The 19,020-nt window shown below is 38.8% G+C and overlaps 1 protein-coding gene across 1 annotated transcript in view; it reads left to right on the forward strand.

The window, feature by feature from the left end:
- The window catches only part of UNC13C (unc-13 homolog C), a 507,695-nt gene that overhangs the window by 376,626 nt on the left and 112,049 nt on the right, over positions 1–19,020 (forward strand). The window contains exons 21-22 of the mRNA XM_063449078.1: positions 15,978–16,104; positions 17,017–17,113. Coding sequence (XP_063305148.1) covers positions 15,978–16,104; positions 17,017–17,113 — 224 coding nt within the window. The remainder of the gene's footprint in view (positions 1–15,977; positions 16,105–17,016; positions 17,114–19,020) is intronic.

A 19,020-nucleotide genomic window follows, 5' to 3' on the forward strand; every position in this document is an offset into this window, starting at 1 on the left:
TTTTCCTTATTTTTCTTATTAATATTATTTTTTTTGCAAAGACTGAGCCCAAAATAGCCAAGTTGAAAACAGTCTTTTGCTTGGCTGGGCTCAAGTTATCAATGCAATTCTGGTCATAAATTGCATTGATAACTTGTTTAGGTTCCCCCTTCTTTGTAAAATAAAAAGTATTTTTCCTTGCAACACCAGTCTCCACACTGCTGTCTCACCTACTTGGCTGAGATCGTTGATTCCAATGATCTCAGCCAATCCAGTACTTTCCCATAGAAAGGCATTGGGGAGCAAGTGCACATGCGCGGCAAAACACTGCGCCAATAAGATGGTCTCTATGAGAAATAGTTGTGGAAATGGGAACTGTCTCCAACAAGTCTCATTAGACGTGCTTGCACTATGTTCAGTGCACTAGATCCCAACAGAGAGCACTGAAACAGTGCTTCCTGTATGGTCTTCCCTCGGTGGGCTGGTTTAAGTTGATTGGCAAAAGCCTGGTGTGCATTGATGCCAGAATGACCTTCCACCAATAAGTAATGTTTTCCTGTGAACATGCTGCTTTCTTCTGTTCATCCTCAGACAAGGTTATATAACCCCTGCTGAACCCAACATATTATATTTTCAGATATCACCTTGTAACGTTAGTTAGACTTGCTCTTAAGCTTTTTGATAAAATCTCAAGTGCCTTGCCATTGAAGCCATTGCTGGGGAATTATCAGTCACAGAGTTATATTGCTGTAATTCCATTTTTCATTCATATATGCACTTTTATCAGATTCAATAAGAGATCTGAAGGCATACCGAGCTTTGACTATGCATAAATATTTTGTGATCCTTAGTGCAGGCAAATGGTATTGTATTTGTGAGCATGACATTAGATTTCTACAGATTTCTTAATTATTTTGTCTTTTATAGTTTTGCAGTAGGACGCTGGGTACAGTTTACCAAGATATAAGTGCCAGGGTGAAAGATTTTAAGAAATGTTTACATCGAGAATGGTTTAAATATCTGTTCAGTGACAAATTACATTAGTCTTACTTTGATTTGCAAAAGTATATACATATTTAAACAGCAACAAAAAAATCACAATCAGTAAACAAATGTACACAGGTATATACATAGTACATGGTAAATCTCCATGATTCATGAGAAGCACCATATTTTACTGACTAAGAAAAAACAAGGCTTAATACACTTGATGAACAAGTGTCACTCAGAGGGACACTCTAGGCTTTCTGCAATAGTGGTTGTGATGTCAGCAGTCCCTGGTGTCTTGTAGACTTGTAGATTTCTTTTGGCCCAAAACAGCAATTCATTCAAATTTGGATTCATCGGGTGAACGGTCAAATTCCTGAGTCAAAATCTACACAAATAATGAACCCACTGAAATGTGCATTTCTGAGCATGTTTGTTTTAGGTTGTGATTCTGAATTCCACCAGTGGTGCCTAAAGAACATATGATTGATGGCTAGGAGTAAGTCACTAAGAGTTGTTTTTTATTCACAGATCAAATTTGAATTGAGCAAAAGAAGGAAAAGGAGGACTAGTGAAAAATAAATGTATAAATATAAAATTGTGCTCATAAGTTTGCATACCCTTGGAGAATTGGTAATATATGCACCATGTTTAATGGAAACATGAGTGAGCAGACAAAACACTTTTCTTTTCTTTCTTATGGGATTCATATTTAACTGTAGGCTATAAGAGAATGGCACAATCATAAAACAAAACATGGCAGCAAAGAAAAAACTGAAATGAACCCTGTTCAAAAGTCTGCATACCCTTACTTCTTAATATTGTGTATTGCCCCCTTTAGCATCAATGACAGTGTGTCTTTTGTAGTAGTTGTCTATGAGGCTCCTAATTCTTGCATGTGGTATAGCTGCCCTTTTTCGTCTTGGCAAAATGCCTCTAGGTCATGCAAAGTCTTTGGTCGTCTTGCATGAACCGCACGCATGAGATCTTCCCAGAGTGGCTTGATGATATTAAGGTCTGGAGACTGTGATGGCCACTCCAGAACCTTCACCTTTTACTGCTGATCCCACTGGAGGGTCAATTTGGCCTTGTGCTAAGGGTCATTGTCATGCTGGAGAGTCTAAGAGCATCCCATGCGCTGCCTTCGTGCAGAAGAATGCAAATTGTCTGCCAGTATTTTAACATACTGCATTCATCTTCCCATCAATTTTCAATTCCCAGTGCCTCTAGAGCGCACACACCCTCAAAACATCTTTGAGCCACCACCGTGCTTCACAGTGAGGATGGTATTCTTTTCACTATAGGCCTTGTTGACTCCTCTCCAAACATAGCGCTTATGGTTGTGACCATAAAGCTCTATTTATTTTGGTCTCGTCGCTCCAAATTACAGTGTGTCAGAAGCTGTGAGGCGTGTCAAGGTGTTGTCGGGCATATTGTAACCGGATTTTTTTGTGGAATTGGCGCAGTAAAGACTTCTTTCTGACAACTCGACCATGCAGCTGATTTTTGTTAAAGTATTGTCGTATTATGCTCCTTAAAACAACCACACCATCTTTTTCTAGAGCAGCCTGTATTTCTCCTGAGGTTACCTGTGGGTATTTCTTTACATCCCGAACAATTCTTCTGGCAGTTGTGACTGAAGTCTTTCTTTGTCTACCTGACCTTGGCTTGGTATAAAGAGATCCCTGAATTATTCACTTCTTAATAAGTGATTAAACAGTACTGGCTGACATTTTCAAGGCTTTGGATATCTTTTTATATCCTCTTCCATTTATATTGTTACGCATGTATTTTGTTACGCATGTATTTTTGCAGTTCTTTTCTGCTTTCCAGGGTTCAGCATCTAGCCTGCTCAGTGCATCCATGTGAGAGCTAACAAACTCATTGACTATGTATACACAGACACTAATTGCAATTTAAAAAGCCACATGTGTGGAAATTAAACCTCAATTGCCATTTGAACCTGTGTTTGTCATATTATGTTTCTGTAACAAGATATAATTGTAGATATATTCACTGCTCCTCCTGTTTTTCCCTCGATTTATTACTTTTTCTCACTTGATGCATGAACCAAATGGTGGTAAGATGTTCCTTTCATTGTGCTGCAAAACATATACCGTATATACTCGAGTATAAGCCGACCCGAATATAAGACGAGGCCCCTAATTTTACCCCAAAAAACTGGGAAAACTTATTGACTCGAGTATAAGACTAGGGTGGGAAATGCAGCAGTTACTGGTAAATTTCTAAATAAAATTAGATAATAAAAAAATTATATTAATTGAATATTTATTTACAGTGTGTGTATATAATGAATGCAGTGTGTGTGTATATGAATGCAGTGTGTGTGTATATGAATGCAGTGTGTGTGTGTATAGGAGTGCAGTGTGTGTATGAGTGAAGTGTGTGTGTATGAGTGAAGTGTGTGTGTATGAATGCAGTGTGTGTGTATGAGTGCAGTGTGTATGACTGCAGTGTGTGTGTGTGTATGAGTGCAGTGTGTATGACTGCAGTGTGTGTGTGTGTGTATGAGGGCAGTGTGTATGTATGAATGCAGTGTGTGTGTATGAGTGCAGTGTGTGTGTATGAGTGCAGTGTGTGTTTGAATGCAGTGTGTATGAGTGCAGTGTGTGTGTATGACTGCAGTGTGTGTATGACTGCAGTGTGTGTATGACTGCAGTGTGTGTGTATGAGTGCAGTGTGTATGTATGAGTGCAGTGTGTATGTATGAGTGCAGTGTGTATGTATGAGTGCAGTGTGTATGTATGAGTGCAGTGCGTATGAGTGCAGTGCGTGTGTGAGTGCAGTGTGTGTGTGAGTGCAGTGTGTGTGTGAGTGCAGTGTGTGTATGAGTGCAGTGTGTGCAGTGTGTATGTATAAGTGCAGTGTGTGTATGCGTGCAGTGTGTGTGTGAGTGCAGTGTGTGTATGAATGCAGTGTGTATGAATGCAGTGTGTATGAATGCAGTGTGTGTGTGTATGAATGCAGTGTGTGTGTGTGTGAGTGCAGTGTGTGTGTGTGTGAGTGCAGTGTGTGAGTGTGAGTGCAGTGTGTGCAGTGTGTGTATGCGTGCAGTGTGTGTGTGAGTGCAGTGTGTGTATGAATGCAGTGTGTATGAATGCAGTGTGTGTGTATGAATGCAGTGTGTGTGTGTATGAGTGCAGTGTGTGTGTGAATGCAGTGTGTGTGTGTATGAGTGCAGTGTGTGTATGAGTGCAGTGTGTGTGTGAGTGCAGTGTGTGTGTGAGTGCAGTGTGTGTGTATGAATGCAGTGTGTATGAATGCAGTGTGTGTGTGTGTGTGTGTGATGCAGAGTGTGATGCAGAGCCTTGGTGGGGGGTGGGCATTTTTAATATTTATTTTGTTATATTATTATTTATTTATTTTTATTATTATTTTATTATTATTTTTTTTTTTCGTCCCCCCTCCCTGCTTGATACATGGCAGGGAGGGGGGCTCTCCTTCCCTGGTGGTCCAGTGGCATTGGCAGTTCAGTGGGGGGGAGGGGGGCTGTCAGAGAGCACTTACCTCTCCTGCAGCTCCTGTCAGCTCCCTTCTCCTCCGCGCAGGTCCGTGCAGCTCCTCTGTCAGCTCACAGTGTAAGTCTTGCGAGAGCCGCAGTATGACCCCGCGGCTCTCGCGCGACTTACACTGGGAGCTGACAGAGGTGCTGAACGGAACGCCGCAGAGGAGGAGGGAGCTGACAGGAGCTGCAGGAGAGGTAAGTAACCGCACACTGCCCCCTGTCTGTATTATGGCAATGTAAATTGCCATAATACAGACAGTGACTCGAGTATAAGCTTATAAGCTGAGTTGGGGTTTTTCAACACAAAAAAGTGCTGAAAAACTCGGCTTATACTCGAGTATATACGGTACATAATATTGCATTATATATATATATATATATATATATATATATATAATTGAATTATGTATATATTATGCAGTCCATGGCCCATTTCCGTGCCTTGTTTTGGTTCATTTTACACATTATTCATTGGCTACGAGTGTTTACTGATGCCTCTCAGCCAATGAATAATGTTTAATCCTACAATAAGTTAGCGTAATAGTGTGGACATAAGAACTGAAACTTTATCACACCAGAAGGTCAGTGGGGTGCTTGACACAACAAAGTAATTATCAAACTGTCCCTATAAGGTTTGTCAGATGACCAGGTGAAGTGTTTGGGGTCTCCTGACTCCATAACCACTGCTGATTATGATGGCACTTTTTATAGGGAAAGTCTTAGCACCAACATGACTTAATTTTCTGATTGTTGGGTCCACATGCTGACTCTGCAGCCTTTCTGTGGGTAAATGGAACACTGTTTACATTTTGCTTTTTCCTTACCTACTTGTGGCTACCATTCAGACACAAGAGGCTTTATACTCAAGTATATTTATAGATAGATATAACTGAATCTATGTAATACCTGTAATTATGTTGATGTTTAATAAAATACATTGCATTGGCAAATAATAATGATTACAACGCATGTATGTTCTTCGGATTGACTGTCCTAGAACTGGAGTAAAAGTAAGTTTTCAGGCTATTTAATATATATTTATTTTAAGTTAAAAATTAGTAATCCAATAATTTCATCAAAAACCTGAAAATAATGAAAGAAAATTATTTTTGGGGGGGCTGTCATTTTTATGAGTAATGTAATTTGCTCCAAAATAACTGATCATTTCCACCTAATGCCAGAATTATTGTTTATTTTTTGTGAATACTTTGTTACAAATGCTCTTGGATTTAAAGTGAGAGCAATATATATATATATATATATATTTTTAATAAACACGTCTGTTTAAATATCAATGCATACTGACAGTGTGAAAAAAACAAAATATTTGCTTGTCTACATTAGTAACATTTGGAGGGAAAGCTTTGATCAGAAAACATCATTCTCAGAAGGGTGGGGCTTTCTATTATGCTGAAACGTGAAGCATGATCTAGCGTTTAGGTAGATAATTTAATGTTTTAACATTCCATTCTTTTTTATTACCATTGACCATATGTAAAGGTGGGATAATGAAGAGGAAAAAAAGAAAGAAAAAATAATGTAGTATGCATAAGAATAAAAAATGACAAATCTGGACTTGCCTGGACCAGACCGTCTAAACTCTAAATATACATGCTTTTAGTGCCTATACAGGTGAACTATACCTTATCTGTGGTAAACTCAAAGAGATAACATTGCTGAAGCTGAAGAGGACAAACGTGTTATACCATAGTGTTACATTTCTTTTGTTGTATTCATGGTTACATTAAAGTCAATCTTTAATCTTGGTGTTTAGTTGACAAAAAAATTAGCTTTGAACATGTCCAAAATACACATTTAACTCTAAGTTTAGCACATTTTCAGTTAGATGTAAAGCCAGATGTCTTTCAAACGGCATATATGTAATATGTAGTCTTGCACATAAATCAAATGAAAAAAAAACAGACTTAGAGTGAATGTGTCTCTGAAGACATATGTTCAAAGAGTTTTCTTTACTATTGTTGTTTTTATCTTAGAAAAATATTTAATTCTGATGTGAGAGATGTATTCATTAAACAGTGATTTGTCGTAAACTGAAAACCTGATACGCAAAATTTAGACCTAGCTAACTAATTTTCTTAACTCAGTTGTTTTCCTATCCAGAATATTTTGGATTAAATTTAGGAAGTTCTATTACAAATTCTTGGTTCAAACTCACATTTCAAGTAAAATATCATCAGAGAATAAGAGTGTCAGGGTTAAGTGGACCTAAGTAATGCATTCAGTGAACAGGAAAATGTAATTGGGAGTTACATGTATGAATTAAATTGAGGATGCATGTGATGTGTGATGATGTTGAAATAAAACATCCTGTAACATTTGTGAGTTTGAACTGAATAGTTGACAATCTGTCATAAGGTTCTTATTTCATGATCTGTATATGTATCCCACAGTTGAGCAATATAAATATAAGAAAAAATATAACGCATATAGATTAAAAAGCTTTATTGTATTCTATTTTTGTTTATGTTTTGTCCAATAGAATTTTCAATTGTACGTAACCTATCAATGTCCACTTTACAGCTGGTTACATTTTAAGAGCAAATGTACAACTGAAAATAAGAAACCATAATCCTGATGTTTATAGCACAGAATGGGATTTTACTAGTCATATCAGAATGATTGGAGCCACAGATAGGTAGTGAGATGAATGAAAACTGATACAACTGGCTGAGAAGTAATTCCTTTGCAGGAATCAATAGAAATGCTGGATTAAAAGTGGCAGGATCTGGAAAGCAGGCATAGTCCACTAAAATTGTAGTTTACAGTTTCATTTTAAAATAATGTCTCTTTATTTGCTGGTGATTAGAATCCCAGTCCAATCACTCACAAATAATTATATTTGGCATAAACTGACATCATGCAAAATGCGTGGGTTTTATATGTCTATGTGCATCAGCAGATGCATTGCATTTGTGATACTCTGTATATTTGGCAAGGCAGGGGTTTTTCACATTTTTATTTTTGATCCATGCCAGTCTATTCATTTAGTTATTCAGTAATTACTGAATTTAGTCACTAGGACTAGTTTTTTTGCCATCCCAACCTGTAGTTCTTCCAGAATTTCTCTGTTTGTTCAGCTTAAAGGACCACTCTAGGCAGCCAGACCACTTCAGCTTAATTAAGTGGTCTGGGTGCCAGGACCAGCTAGGGTTAACCCATTTTTTTTATAAACATAGCAGTTTCAGAGAAACTGCTATGTTTATAAATGGGTTAATCCAGCCCTCAAATCCTCTAGTGGCTGTCTCATTGACAGCCGCTAGAGGCGCTTGCGTGATTCTCACTGTGAAAATCACAGTGAGAGCACGCAAGCGTCCATAGGAAAGCATTTATGATGCTTTCCTATGAGACCGGCTGAATGCGCGCGCAGCTCTTGCCGCGCGTGCGCATTCAGCCGAATGGGAGGATTGGAGGAGGATCGGAGGAGGAGAGCTCCCCGCCCGGCACTGGAGAAAGGTAAGTTTTAACCCCTTTCCTCTCCCCAGAGCCTGGCGGGAGGGGGTCCCTGAGGGTGGGGGCACCCTCAGGGCACTATAGTGCCAGGAAAACGAGTATGTTTTCCTGGCACTATAGTGGTCCTTTAATGCAGCATTTTTGTGTTTATTTTAGTTGCATGAAATTATGTCATGTGAATATTTTAAACAATAGATACAGAACAAAATCTAAATGAATGACTTATGGAGAATTGCAGTCAGATTTATCCTTGGATCAAGCAGTTATTACCCTACATTGAAAGATTATATCCTTGAATATTCTGTTTTTGCAAGTATGCATCTAGTAGCTGTTTGAACATCTGTATGGACTCTGATAAAACCACTTCTTCAGACAGATAATTTCACATCCTTATTGTTCTTACAGTAAAGAAACCTTTCCTTTGCCTTAGACGAAATCTTCTTTCTTCCAGTCTAAAAGCATGACCTTGTGTCCTATGTAAAGTCCGGTTTGTGCATAGATTTCCACACAATGGTTTGTATTGGCCCCGAATATATTTGTATAATGTTATCATATCCCCTCTCAGGTGACGTTTTTCTAAACTAAATAGGTTTATATTTGTTAACCTTTCTTCATAGCTGATATGTTCTATTCCATTTATTAATTTTGTAGCCCACCTCTGCACTTTTTCTAGTGCCATAATATCCTTCTTTAGAACAGGTGCCCAAAATTGCACAGCATATTCAATATGTGGTCTTACCGGTGATTTATAAAGAGGCAAAATGATATTCTCGTCCTGAGAATGAATGCCCTTTTTCATGCATGACAATACCTTACTGGCCTTGGCCACTGCTGATTGACATTGCACATTGTTGCATAGTTTGTTGTCTTTATCAATTCCCAAGTCCCTTTTGTGTGTTGTTATCCCTAATTTGCTTCCATTAAGGGTATAGCTTGCTTGTGTATTCTTTACACTGAAGTGCATAACTTTGCATTCTTCAACATTCAATTTCATCTGCCATTTGAGTGCCCAGCCCCCAGTCTATCTAAATCTCTCTGCAGCAAAGTAATATCTTGCTCACATTGTATTACTTGACAGAGTTTTGTGTCATCTGCAAACACTGAAACATGACTTTCAATGCTTTCTTCAAGATCATTTATAAACATGTTAAATAGAAGGGGTCCTAGAACAGACCCCTGAGGGACACCACTCGCCACCTCTGTCCAGCTTGAAAATTTACCATTAACGACAACTCTTTGTACTCTTTTTTTAAGCCAATGTTCTACCCAAGAACAAGCATTTTCATCTAGACCGATTTCCTTGAGTTTGAACACTAATCTTTTGTGTGGAACTATATCAAATGCCTTTGCAAAATCCAAATAGATCACATTCACTGCAACACCATGATCTATACTTCTGCTTACTTCTTCGTAGAACGCAATCAAGTTAGTTTGACATGACCTGTGCTTCATAAAACCACGCAGATTTTTGCTGCTAACCATGTTCTTCTCAAGGAATTCTTGAATAGTATCCCTTAATAACCTTTCAAATATTTTCCCAGCCACAGAAGTTAAGCTCACTGGTCTATAATTTCCAGGCAAGGATTTTGAACCCTTTTTGAATATAGGAACCACAATACATTTTGCTAAATTAAGTGCAAGTTTGCCATTAAGAGTAAACAATATTTTTGCAAACACTGCTTACCAAGGTGTAGAAAGCTTTTTTTTTATGTTTGTTTGGATAGGCATTTGTTCGTATAAATAGTGTGCTTGGACAACTGAAACCATAGACTTTAGCCTTGTCGAACGTTTTCACCTAGTTCTAGTAATAAAACACTCCAAGCACCATAACTACTACAACACACTGTACAATTGCTCACAGTCTTCTACTGCAGGAAAATCCAGGTAGCTCTAGAGAGCTGAGCAGGGCCATACAGGGCCTTACTGGCTGTGAGCTTCAGCTGATGGCTCTCTGCCAGTGAGCATGGTCCTGCATCAGTAATGCTTTATTCTATAGAGACATTTAGCTTCTCCTACAGGAGAAGACCAAATGCAATTTGGGTGCCAGGCAAGCCATGTAGCAGGAATTAAAGGGACACTCTAAGGACCAAAACATCTTTAACACAATGAAGCAGTTTTAGTGTGTATATACCATTCCCAGCAGTACCACTGCTCAGTTCTCTGCCATTTAAAATTTAAAGTGATTTAAATGACTTATGTTGCTGTTTATGCAGCCCTAGCCACACTTCCCCTTGTGGCGACGCACCTCCTGTGACAGCCTCCTTGAAAAAAAAATGTTTGTTTACTTTAGAATTTTTAATCTTCGGTCTATGGTTTCATTTTAAATCATGCCTGTGGCTCATATTGAAGTTGATGTAATGATGTGGGGAATATTTTTGTCATACTACTTTAGCACCATTTAAATGCAAAAGCCTGAGAATTGGTGCTCACTATGTGTATCACTTTAAGACAACAGTCTACCCATCTTCTAATGGCTACTTTTAGTCAATGGCTTCCACATTCAATTGATGTGCAACGATGGTTCTATCTAATATTAGGAGGTTGGGTGGACTTTAAAAAGTGGCCACTGGTTTTATAACAATGCAGCAATAAAAAGGTATAGGAACTTTGATTAAGCGTTTACAATTTAGTATTGGTAGCAATTGCATGAAACTTGAATTCAGTGCGTTTGTACAAGCTTGTACAAGTTTGTTCAAATGATCACAATCTGTTAGAAAAACGTTCCAAATAATTGATCTACAGAAGTCACCATTAAAGTATATGAGAATTTTTATAGATAAATCATTTGAAACATTTTTCAAACCGATAAAAATCTTTTGGAATGCTTATCCAAAAAAAAAAAAAAATGAAGGTCCAGAGTATTTAGGAAAATAAGCTGTATGCTTACAAGTGACAAAAAAGGACAAAAGGCAGCCTTTGAGATTCTTAAAATTCATAGCCAGAGAAGGGAAATTAAGCAACATTAAAGATAACAGTGCTTATGCAGCAAACAAGTAATTTTTAGGTGGGTATGTGATAATTAAGAATGATGACAGACTGTTGAGCAGTCATTCTCTATAAAGTGAACATTAAGATTGACAGGTTACTGAAGTTGAAGTAAAAGCTTGATAAAAATATGATTCAAGAATGTAATTCAAGTGAACTAAAAGATATCTTTTGAGAGGCACACAATTAATGCTAGGGTTGGAGTAACAGATGCAGGACAGGCTACAGCATTTACAAATTTGTGCATATGACATAAAAAACATAAGATTAAACCTGAAATTACCTTCTGGATTTGGTTTCCTCATGAAACATCGAGTTAATGCTCAATGTCTAAAAGATAATCTGCCGGCTGTGAAACCTTTTTGATTGCATTATATTTTTTCTTGACAGCAAGAGAGTTGCTGCATTTAATTATCACTTTTCACATCTCATTACTTAAATTTAGTAGGAAAACTGAGGCTGCTGGTAGTATTAAACTGTTTGGCAATGCTTTTCGTACGCTAAAATGTGAAAGTAGGAGGTGAGCATCGATGCCTACGCGTTTCACAAATTAAGTGCATTGTAAACTAGCGTAGGATATTTAAAAAGTTATTAACTTTGTGCTCTGGATTTTAAAATATCCATATTTCACACACACAGAAAATTTAAAGTTAATAGCAGCTTAAGGAGGCAGACAGTGTTCAAATAGCATAGAACGTTGCTGTGTGCTTTTTTTCTAGGGCATTTATTTATTTCAAAACATTATTGAGAGCATCATGCTGAATAATTTGAAGTTGAAATAAGACATCCTTTTTTATCTATTTCGGGAACAAAAGTTTTAATTTGTTAACAATTTTTTTTTTAAATGAACTTTTTTTTTCCAATTAATCCGTAAATACCTTGCAAAAGCTTTCAAATTATTTGTTGATAGACAGACAGAGAGAGAGAGAGAGACAGACAGACAGACAGATGTAGACACATACTCACATCAGGGCATGATTAACATAGGGCCTGATAGAGCTGAAGCTCCAGGCCCAGGGCCATGGAATAGGCCCATTTTTTGTTTTTTGCACACTACTCTTAGGTTTGCTACCTGATTGATATTTTACTGGCACAGCCGGTATTTGAGGCTGCTTGGCCGTGCCGGTATTGCAGTAATACCGGCAATACAATTGCAGGTATTTTTCTCAGTATAAATGGAGATTACTCTGCAATACCAGCACCGGCCAGTAGGGGTCACTGTGTGTGGAGAGAGGCAGGGATAGGAAGTTACAGCATATCCCTGCCTCTCTCTACTACTCACTGATCCATGGGGTAGCAGGTACACAGCGCAGAGAGTCCAGACAGCAGCTCTACAGCTCAGGTAAGTGAGGGATGGGGGAAAGACAGCAGGGAGATATGGGGACACTGAGACACAAGGTGACACATTGGGACACTGGGACACAAGGTGACACATGGGGACACAGACACTGGGGGACAATGGGAGACCTGGGGACACTGAGACACTTAGGGACACTGGAAAGCATGGCGACACTGAGACACTAGGGAACACTGTGAGACATGGGGATGCTGAAACACATGGGGATGCTGTGTGACATAGGGACATTGAGAGACACTGAGACATTGGGACACGGAGACACTAGGGACTCGATGTCTCCATAAAACTCCAATATAAGGGAGAAAACAAAAAGGGACAGGAATACTAATACTAGGTATTTCTATCCCATTTTGTTTTCTCCCTTATATGGCTCCATTGGACTCCACACAAGGACTTTGATTGTTAAGCGCTGCTTCCCTACATCCCCCGTTTTACTTGCATCAACGACCAGAAAGAAGAGACTCTGGTTTGGGAAAGTTTTAGCTGCTGTACCTATAAGGAACAAGCGCCAGAAATCTCACTTGCTGCTATATCTGACACAGTGTCCCCATGGCTCCCAGTGTCCCCAGGTCCCTCAGCCAGTGTACCTAGTGTCCCAGTGTCCCCATGTCTCCCAGCCAGTGTCCTCAGTGTCTCCCAGCCAGTGTCCTCAGTGTCCCCATGTCTCCCAGTGTGCCTAGTCTCCCCATCTCTCCCAGTGTCCCTAAATGTCTTAGTGTCCCCATGTCTTCCAGTGTCCCCATGTCTCCCAGTTTCTCCAAGTATCTGTCTCCCAGCCAGTGTCCTTAGTGTCTGTGTCCCCATGTCTCCCAGTGTCCCATTGTCTCCCAGTGTCTGTGTTCTGATATCTCTGTGTCCCTAGTGTCTTAGTGTCCCCATGTCTCCAAGTATCTGTGTCCCCATGTCTCTGTGTCCCTAGTGTCTCAGTGTCCCCATTTCTCTGTGTCCCCATGTCTCCATGTCTCCCAGTGCCCCCATTTCTCCCAGTGTCCCCAGGTGTCTCAGTGCCCCCATGTCTCCCAGTGTCCCCAAGTGTCTGTGTCCCGGGGTCTCTCAGTGTCCCCATGTTTCACTGTGTCCCCTAGTATCCTAGTGACACGGGGACACACTGAGACATGGGGACACTGGGAGAAATGGGGACACTGAAACACTGGGAGACTAGGCGACATGGGGACACTGACACTGTGATACATAGGGACACTGAGACACTGGGTGACTTGGGAGACTGAGACACTGGGAGACAGGGTGGCACTGGGAGCAATCCATCTATACAGCAGAATCAAACTACGAGTAGTTTGTTGGTGATTTTACATAATTTTCTCTTATGTCACTCCTTGTGATTTACATCATGTGATGTCACACATAATTAATTATACAAATGATTAAGGCTGGTATTTTTTCCAAGAAAGGTGGCAACCCTAACTACTCTTCACATACTGTTGCTTAAAGGAGCTCAAACATGTATTTCTGACCCTATTATGTTAAAATCATCATATAGCCCCGGTTGGCTCCACTTGCCTCCTTAAATATAGTAAAATATGACTTGTATTTTAGTCTGTAGCTGCTGGCTCTCCCCCTGTCTGCCTCTGATCTGCCTGCTTGGATTACATCATCACAAGTGGTGGTCTAAGCCAATCACAATGCTTCCCCATAGAGACTGTGAAGGAGGCAAATCAGGGGGCACAAGTCAAACACAGCCCTAGCCAATCAGCATCTCCTCATAGAGATGAATTGAATTATTTTCTCTGAAAAGACCGTGTTTACTGCAAAAAGCCTGAAGGGAATGATTCTACTGACCAGAACAAATACAATAAGCTGTAGTTGTTCTGGTGACTATACTGTCCCTTTATGTTTGGAAGCTTAAGAGGGATGCATGGGAACAAAACTTGTGTGGACTGGCTGACAATAAAATTAGTTTAGGTAATGCAGACTTTGGTCTCTCTAACACTGTGGCATGTCCCCTTTCTTCTACACTCACTACATACACCTTTTCTCTGTCCCAGACTATATACCAGTAACTTCTGCCTGCTAGTAAGAAGGTAAGGAGACAAGTGGACATGTGAGTGAGGGGACAGTCCTTAGAAAGCTTGGAGTAGGTGCATCATTTAATGCATTTATGTCAAGCTCAGGGTGCTGCCTGCATAGTATGCCCTTAGTTGGACAGCCTGCATTCATGCCAGGCTGGCCTTCCAATTCTTTAGACAAACATGCCCCCTTTTTGGGCATATTCTCCCCTTTTGGCAGGTCTGGTCACGTGATTCGCAACAGTGACACACCCTTTTACCGCACCCATTGACTTCCTGCTTGTTGGTATGATTGTTTTAGTATTTTTGGCCGATAAAATTCTGTAATTGGGCCCATAATAATTGTCAGCACCAGGCCCACTGGGCCCTTAATCTGGCCCTGACTCACATTCTTGCACGTTGGAAATATTAGAAAAATTTCAAAATGTAGGCAAACAGCGAACATTGTAAATGTAAGTAGGCATAACACCCACGTGCATTATAAGCTATCTGGTAAAAACCTGTGTCTTCTTTGCCTCAACTGGCTTCACAGTGAAACACTGTGCTTTGCAAGTCATATAGGTCCCACTAGAGTTCAGGAGAAAAGTGAGCATCATGTACAATGACCAAAGCTTTGGGTAAATTGTATCTTTGCTGGCTGAGGACAGGAATTAAGGGCATTTTAAGTTATGCTTTTAGTGGTTTTGTATTCATAATTATTGTGTTGTCTTGTATTGGCAAATACTGCAAATTAAAATCAATATGTTGATACATGTACATGAAAGTTGTTGTTTCTGCGATTCTTTTTTCTTGTTAAAGGAGCACTATATGGTCAGGAACACAAACATGTATTCCTGACCCTATAGTGTTAAAACCACTATCGAGCCACCCTGGTCCACTCATGCCTCCCTAAATATAGCAAAATCTTACTTGTATTCAAGTCTGCAGCTGCTTGTTTTGTCACTGTTTCCTTTTGACCTGCCCACTGCCTGCTGCCATCATCAGAAGTGGTAGCCTGATCCAATCACAATGCTTCCCCATAGGATTGGCTGAGACTGACAAAGAGGCAGATCAGGGGCAGAGTCAGCATGATTCAAGCACAGCCCTGGCCAATCAGCATATGCTCATAGAGATGAATTGCATCTCTATGAGGAAAGTTTAGTGTCTGCATGCAGAGAGAGGAGACACTCAATGTTTGGATGCATTTTGGGCAGCCAAGACCCAGGAAGGATCTCTAACAGCCATCTGAGGAGTGGCCAGTGAAGTTATCACTAGGCTGTAATGTAAACACTGCATTTTCTCTGAAAAGGCAGTGTTTACAGCAAAAAGCCAGAAGGTAATGATTCTACTCACCAGAACAAATTCAATAAGCTGTAGTTGTTCTGGTGACTTTATTCTCCCTTTAAATTTACACTTGTGGTTCTGCATCATGTTTTTATTTAGTATTCAAATCTTTAAGATGCAAATCCTGTCTGGAAAAAAAAGAATGTTAAATGAACTGTACTTTTTAGTAGACAGTATTTGACTCTGTTCATAATAGCACTTTAAAGAATTGTAAAATATCATAGCACACAATCTTCTTTTCCTATGTATTGTTATTATAATGTCAACAGAAATACCACTGCAGTCAATTGTATAACAGAATGTTTAAATCTTTTTTTTATTCTAGAACATGAAAAGCATCGCCTATGCAAGAGCACGGAATATATGAATTTACACTTCAAAGTAAAATGGTTTTATAATGAATATGTTCGAGAACTTACTTCATTCAAAGACACTGTTCCTGAATATTCTCTGTAAGCTGTTTTCTGATTTTTTATTAATTTCGAAACATTGTGCTTATCACAATTATGGAGGTGACTGCACAGTTTGTTTAATACATTTTTCTTTAAGTTAACATTATACCTGATGCATTTTTTTTTTACACCACGGCTTCACCTCTTTGACTCAAAATTCGAGCTATAAGCGACTAACTTGTAGGGTTTATCCAAAACTTCGATTTTGTCTTAAACATTGCAAATCAATTGTCCCCTTTAAAAAGAAAACCTCCTAAGGTTTGTGCTGCTATGACGTGTACATCATATACATGAAGTAACCCAAATGGAATGTTTTCATGTAATAACTATATCCATGAACTGAAATGTTTAGCAATACAATTCTAGTTTGAAGCTGCCCACATTTTACTTTAGTAAATAAATGCAGTCAGTATTGACATGTTATTCACTTGAAACAAGCGGGACACACAAAAGGTAGTAGAATAAAGTTGTATGTGACTTTAATTGACTTGCATGATTGGGTCTTTTTTTACATCAGTAATTTACTGCTTGTGACAATCTTTTTGTGGGAGGGATTTTGCATAAGGATTGAGTGAGCATTCACAAGTGTAGTTTCATATCAGTTCATACTAACCATGATCACCACTTCTTTGCTTTAAATAATCTGAAAAAACAACAACAGATATTGCTTAAAAGATCTGAGCCACATGATTGCATATGTTTTACAATGCATTATATATTGATAGTCAGGATTATGATCTAATGCTTATGTATTGGTTATTAATACTAACAAAAATAAGTTAGAACTGTACTAGTATTTTTCAATTATATGTTTCAATGAACTAGCTTGTTTTTTGTTTTGTTTTTTTTGTACATTTTCTGCAGTGGATACAATCCTAGCAATATGGCATAATATCTGTTTTATTGTTCCAGGTGGTTTGAGCCCTTCGTTATCCAGTGGCTAGATGAAAATGAAGATGTATCAATGGAATTTCTTCATGGTGCTCTGGGCAGAGATAAAAAGGATGGAGTAAGTTTGCAAGCAACTTGTTCTACTCTCATGGTTAAAAAAATGAGAAATGTAATTGAGTAAATCAATTCAATATAATTTTGTACTATTGTTATGATCTCCACAATGCTGGGTGAAATGGAACAGTTTTTAATGGCATCTCTTTATTTAAATCAAGATTAAAACACCATAACAAATGCTATAAAGAAGTCATGTCACATATAAAAAATTGTCCTACACATCCATTTTTTGGTATTAAAACAGCCCAATCTAGAGTGCATTGTGAAATGTTCATAATTGGGATTATCATCTCTTTTTTTTACTCGAATTTAGAGTTTGTAGTAACGTTCTCTATTTATTTGAGCAGGGCATTTGTCATGCTATGTCTGTTACCTTTTAGATAATACATTAATGGAGGGGATTGTTCATGACATTTGTGTCAAAATTGAGTGGATTTTGCTCACCGTTACAATGTAGTAATGCTGCTTGGAGTATCCTGACCTCTTCCCAGAGTAAGTTATTAAAGCAAAAAATGTTTTGACAACTTGCCTGGGGTCCACCAGATACTTTAACCATGTCCCCAGGACCTGGAAGCTCCTGCAAAGAGTGTCTGTTATCCCCACTTACCTAAGCCCTGCTGTGCATGGCTGCGCTCATTTGCTATGAGTAAAGCCTTGTTCTGCTGGGTTTAACTTATTGCAGATGCTTCTGTCTGCAGAGGATTCTCAAATAGTTTGACTGTTTACTCTGGGAGGCATGGTAGCATAACCACTAAGCGGGTGTAGTGGTTATGGACTTGGAGTATTCTTTTAATATTATGTATGATATATGAGACAGTATGACATGATATATTATTCGCAGCAACGTAGTTACTGAATAGTTTTGAAACATTTCACCGTTATACTAGTAATCTAGTGTCCAGCATTTATAATGCTACTTAACAAAAAGTTGTGAAAACCCACAAATAATTGAAGACAGCAAATGGGTACAAATCTCGAGCTCCAATGTAAACAAAATCCTCTTTCTTCAAAGTGGGTATTCCATATTTGAAGATTCATCCTCCGTGAATGAAATCAGTTCCCAAGAAAGGATGTATACACTGCAGTAAGTAGTATCCAGAGAACAGTGTCCCACTATAAAAATAATTAACTAAGCGTCTATGCGTTTCGTACTAGATCTGAATATTTCAAGCCAAAGCTATAGCACTGATAGATCATTGGTCATATATATACACCCAGTGATATATATATATTGGAGCTCAATGTTTTTGCCAATTTGCTCTCTGCTATTATTTGTGGATTTTCAGTTCATTATGTTGGGGGAGCTGGCTGTTGTTCCACCTTTCAGCCTACTGGTAACTACTCATTTTAGCCAATATTATTTGATTATTGACATCTATAGCATTTCCTCTTTGAGGGAATTGTTTCCACTTATTTATTTGGTCTATCATGGTATTGCTACATTACTGCTTGCTATAATAATTTATGCTGCTATAATTGTATCCCTTTTAGCAGTTACATGTGTTGCCTGTTTACACATACTATTTAAATTGTATTAGTCAATAAATTGTATGTATTTTTAGCGGTTCTCTTTGTGAGTGTGTGGGGAATCAATTTAGTTTTTTTTTTCTATTGGTGTATGTGTATACAATCAGAAAAATATGTTGTATTAGTTAAATGGACCCTCTTGGCACCATAACAAATGCATCAGAATAAATTGTTATGGCGCCAGGAGGTCCCTTGTGCCGGCTTACCTTTAGGGGTTAAACAGGTAATGAATGGTTTAACCCTAAAGCTTTGAATCCATCACTGTTTACCTCTGCCTCTCTCCTTTCATTTTTCTCAGAACCTGGAAGTCTAGGACAGCCTCTGACAAGGCTGCTGCTGATTGGCTTAGAGAGCAGGTTGACACTCTTAGCAAATCGCTCC

This window comes from Pelobates fuscus, chromosome 3 (genome assembly GCF_036172605.1).
Source record: "Pelobates fuscus isolate aPelFus1 chromosome 3, aPelFus1.pri, whole genome shotgun sequence".
Classification (NCBI taxonomy): domain Eukaryota; kingdom Metazoa; phylum Chordata; class Amphibia; order Anura; family Pelobatidae; genus Pelobates; species Pelobates fuscus.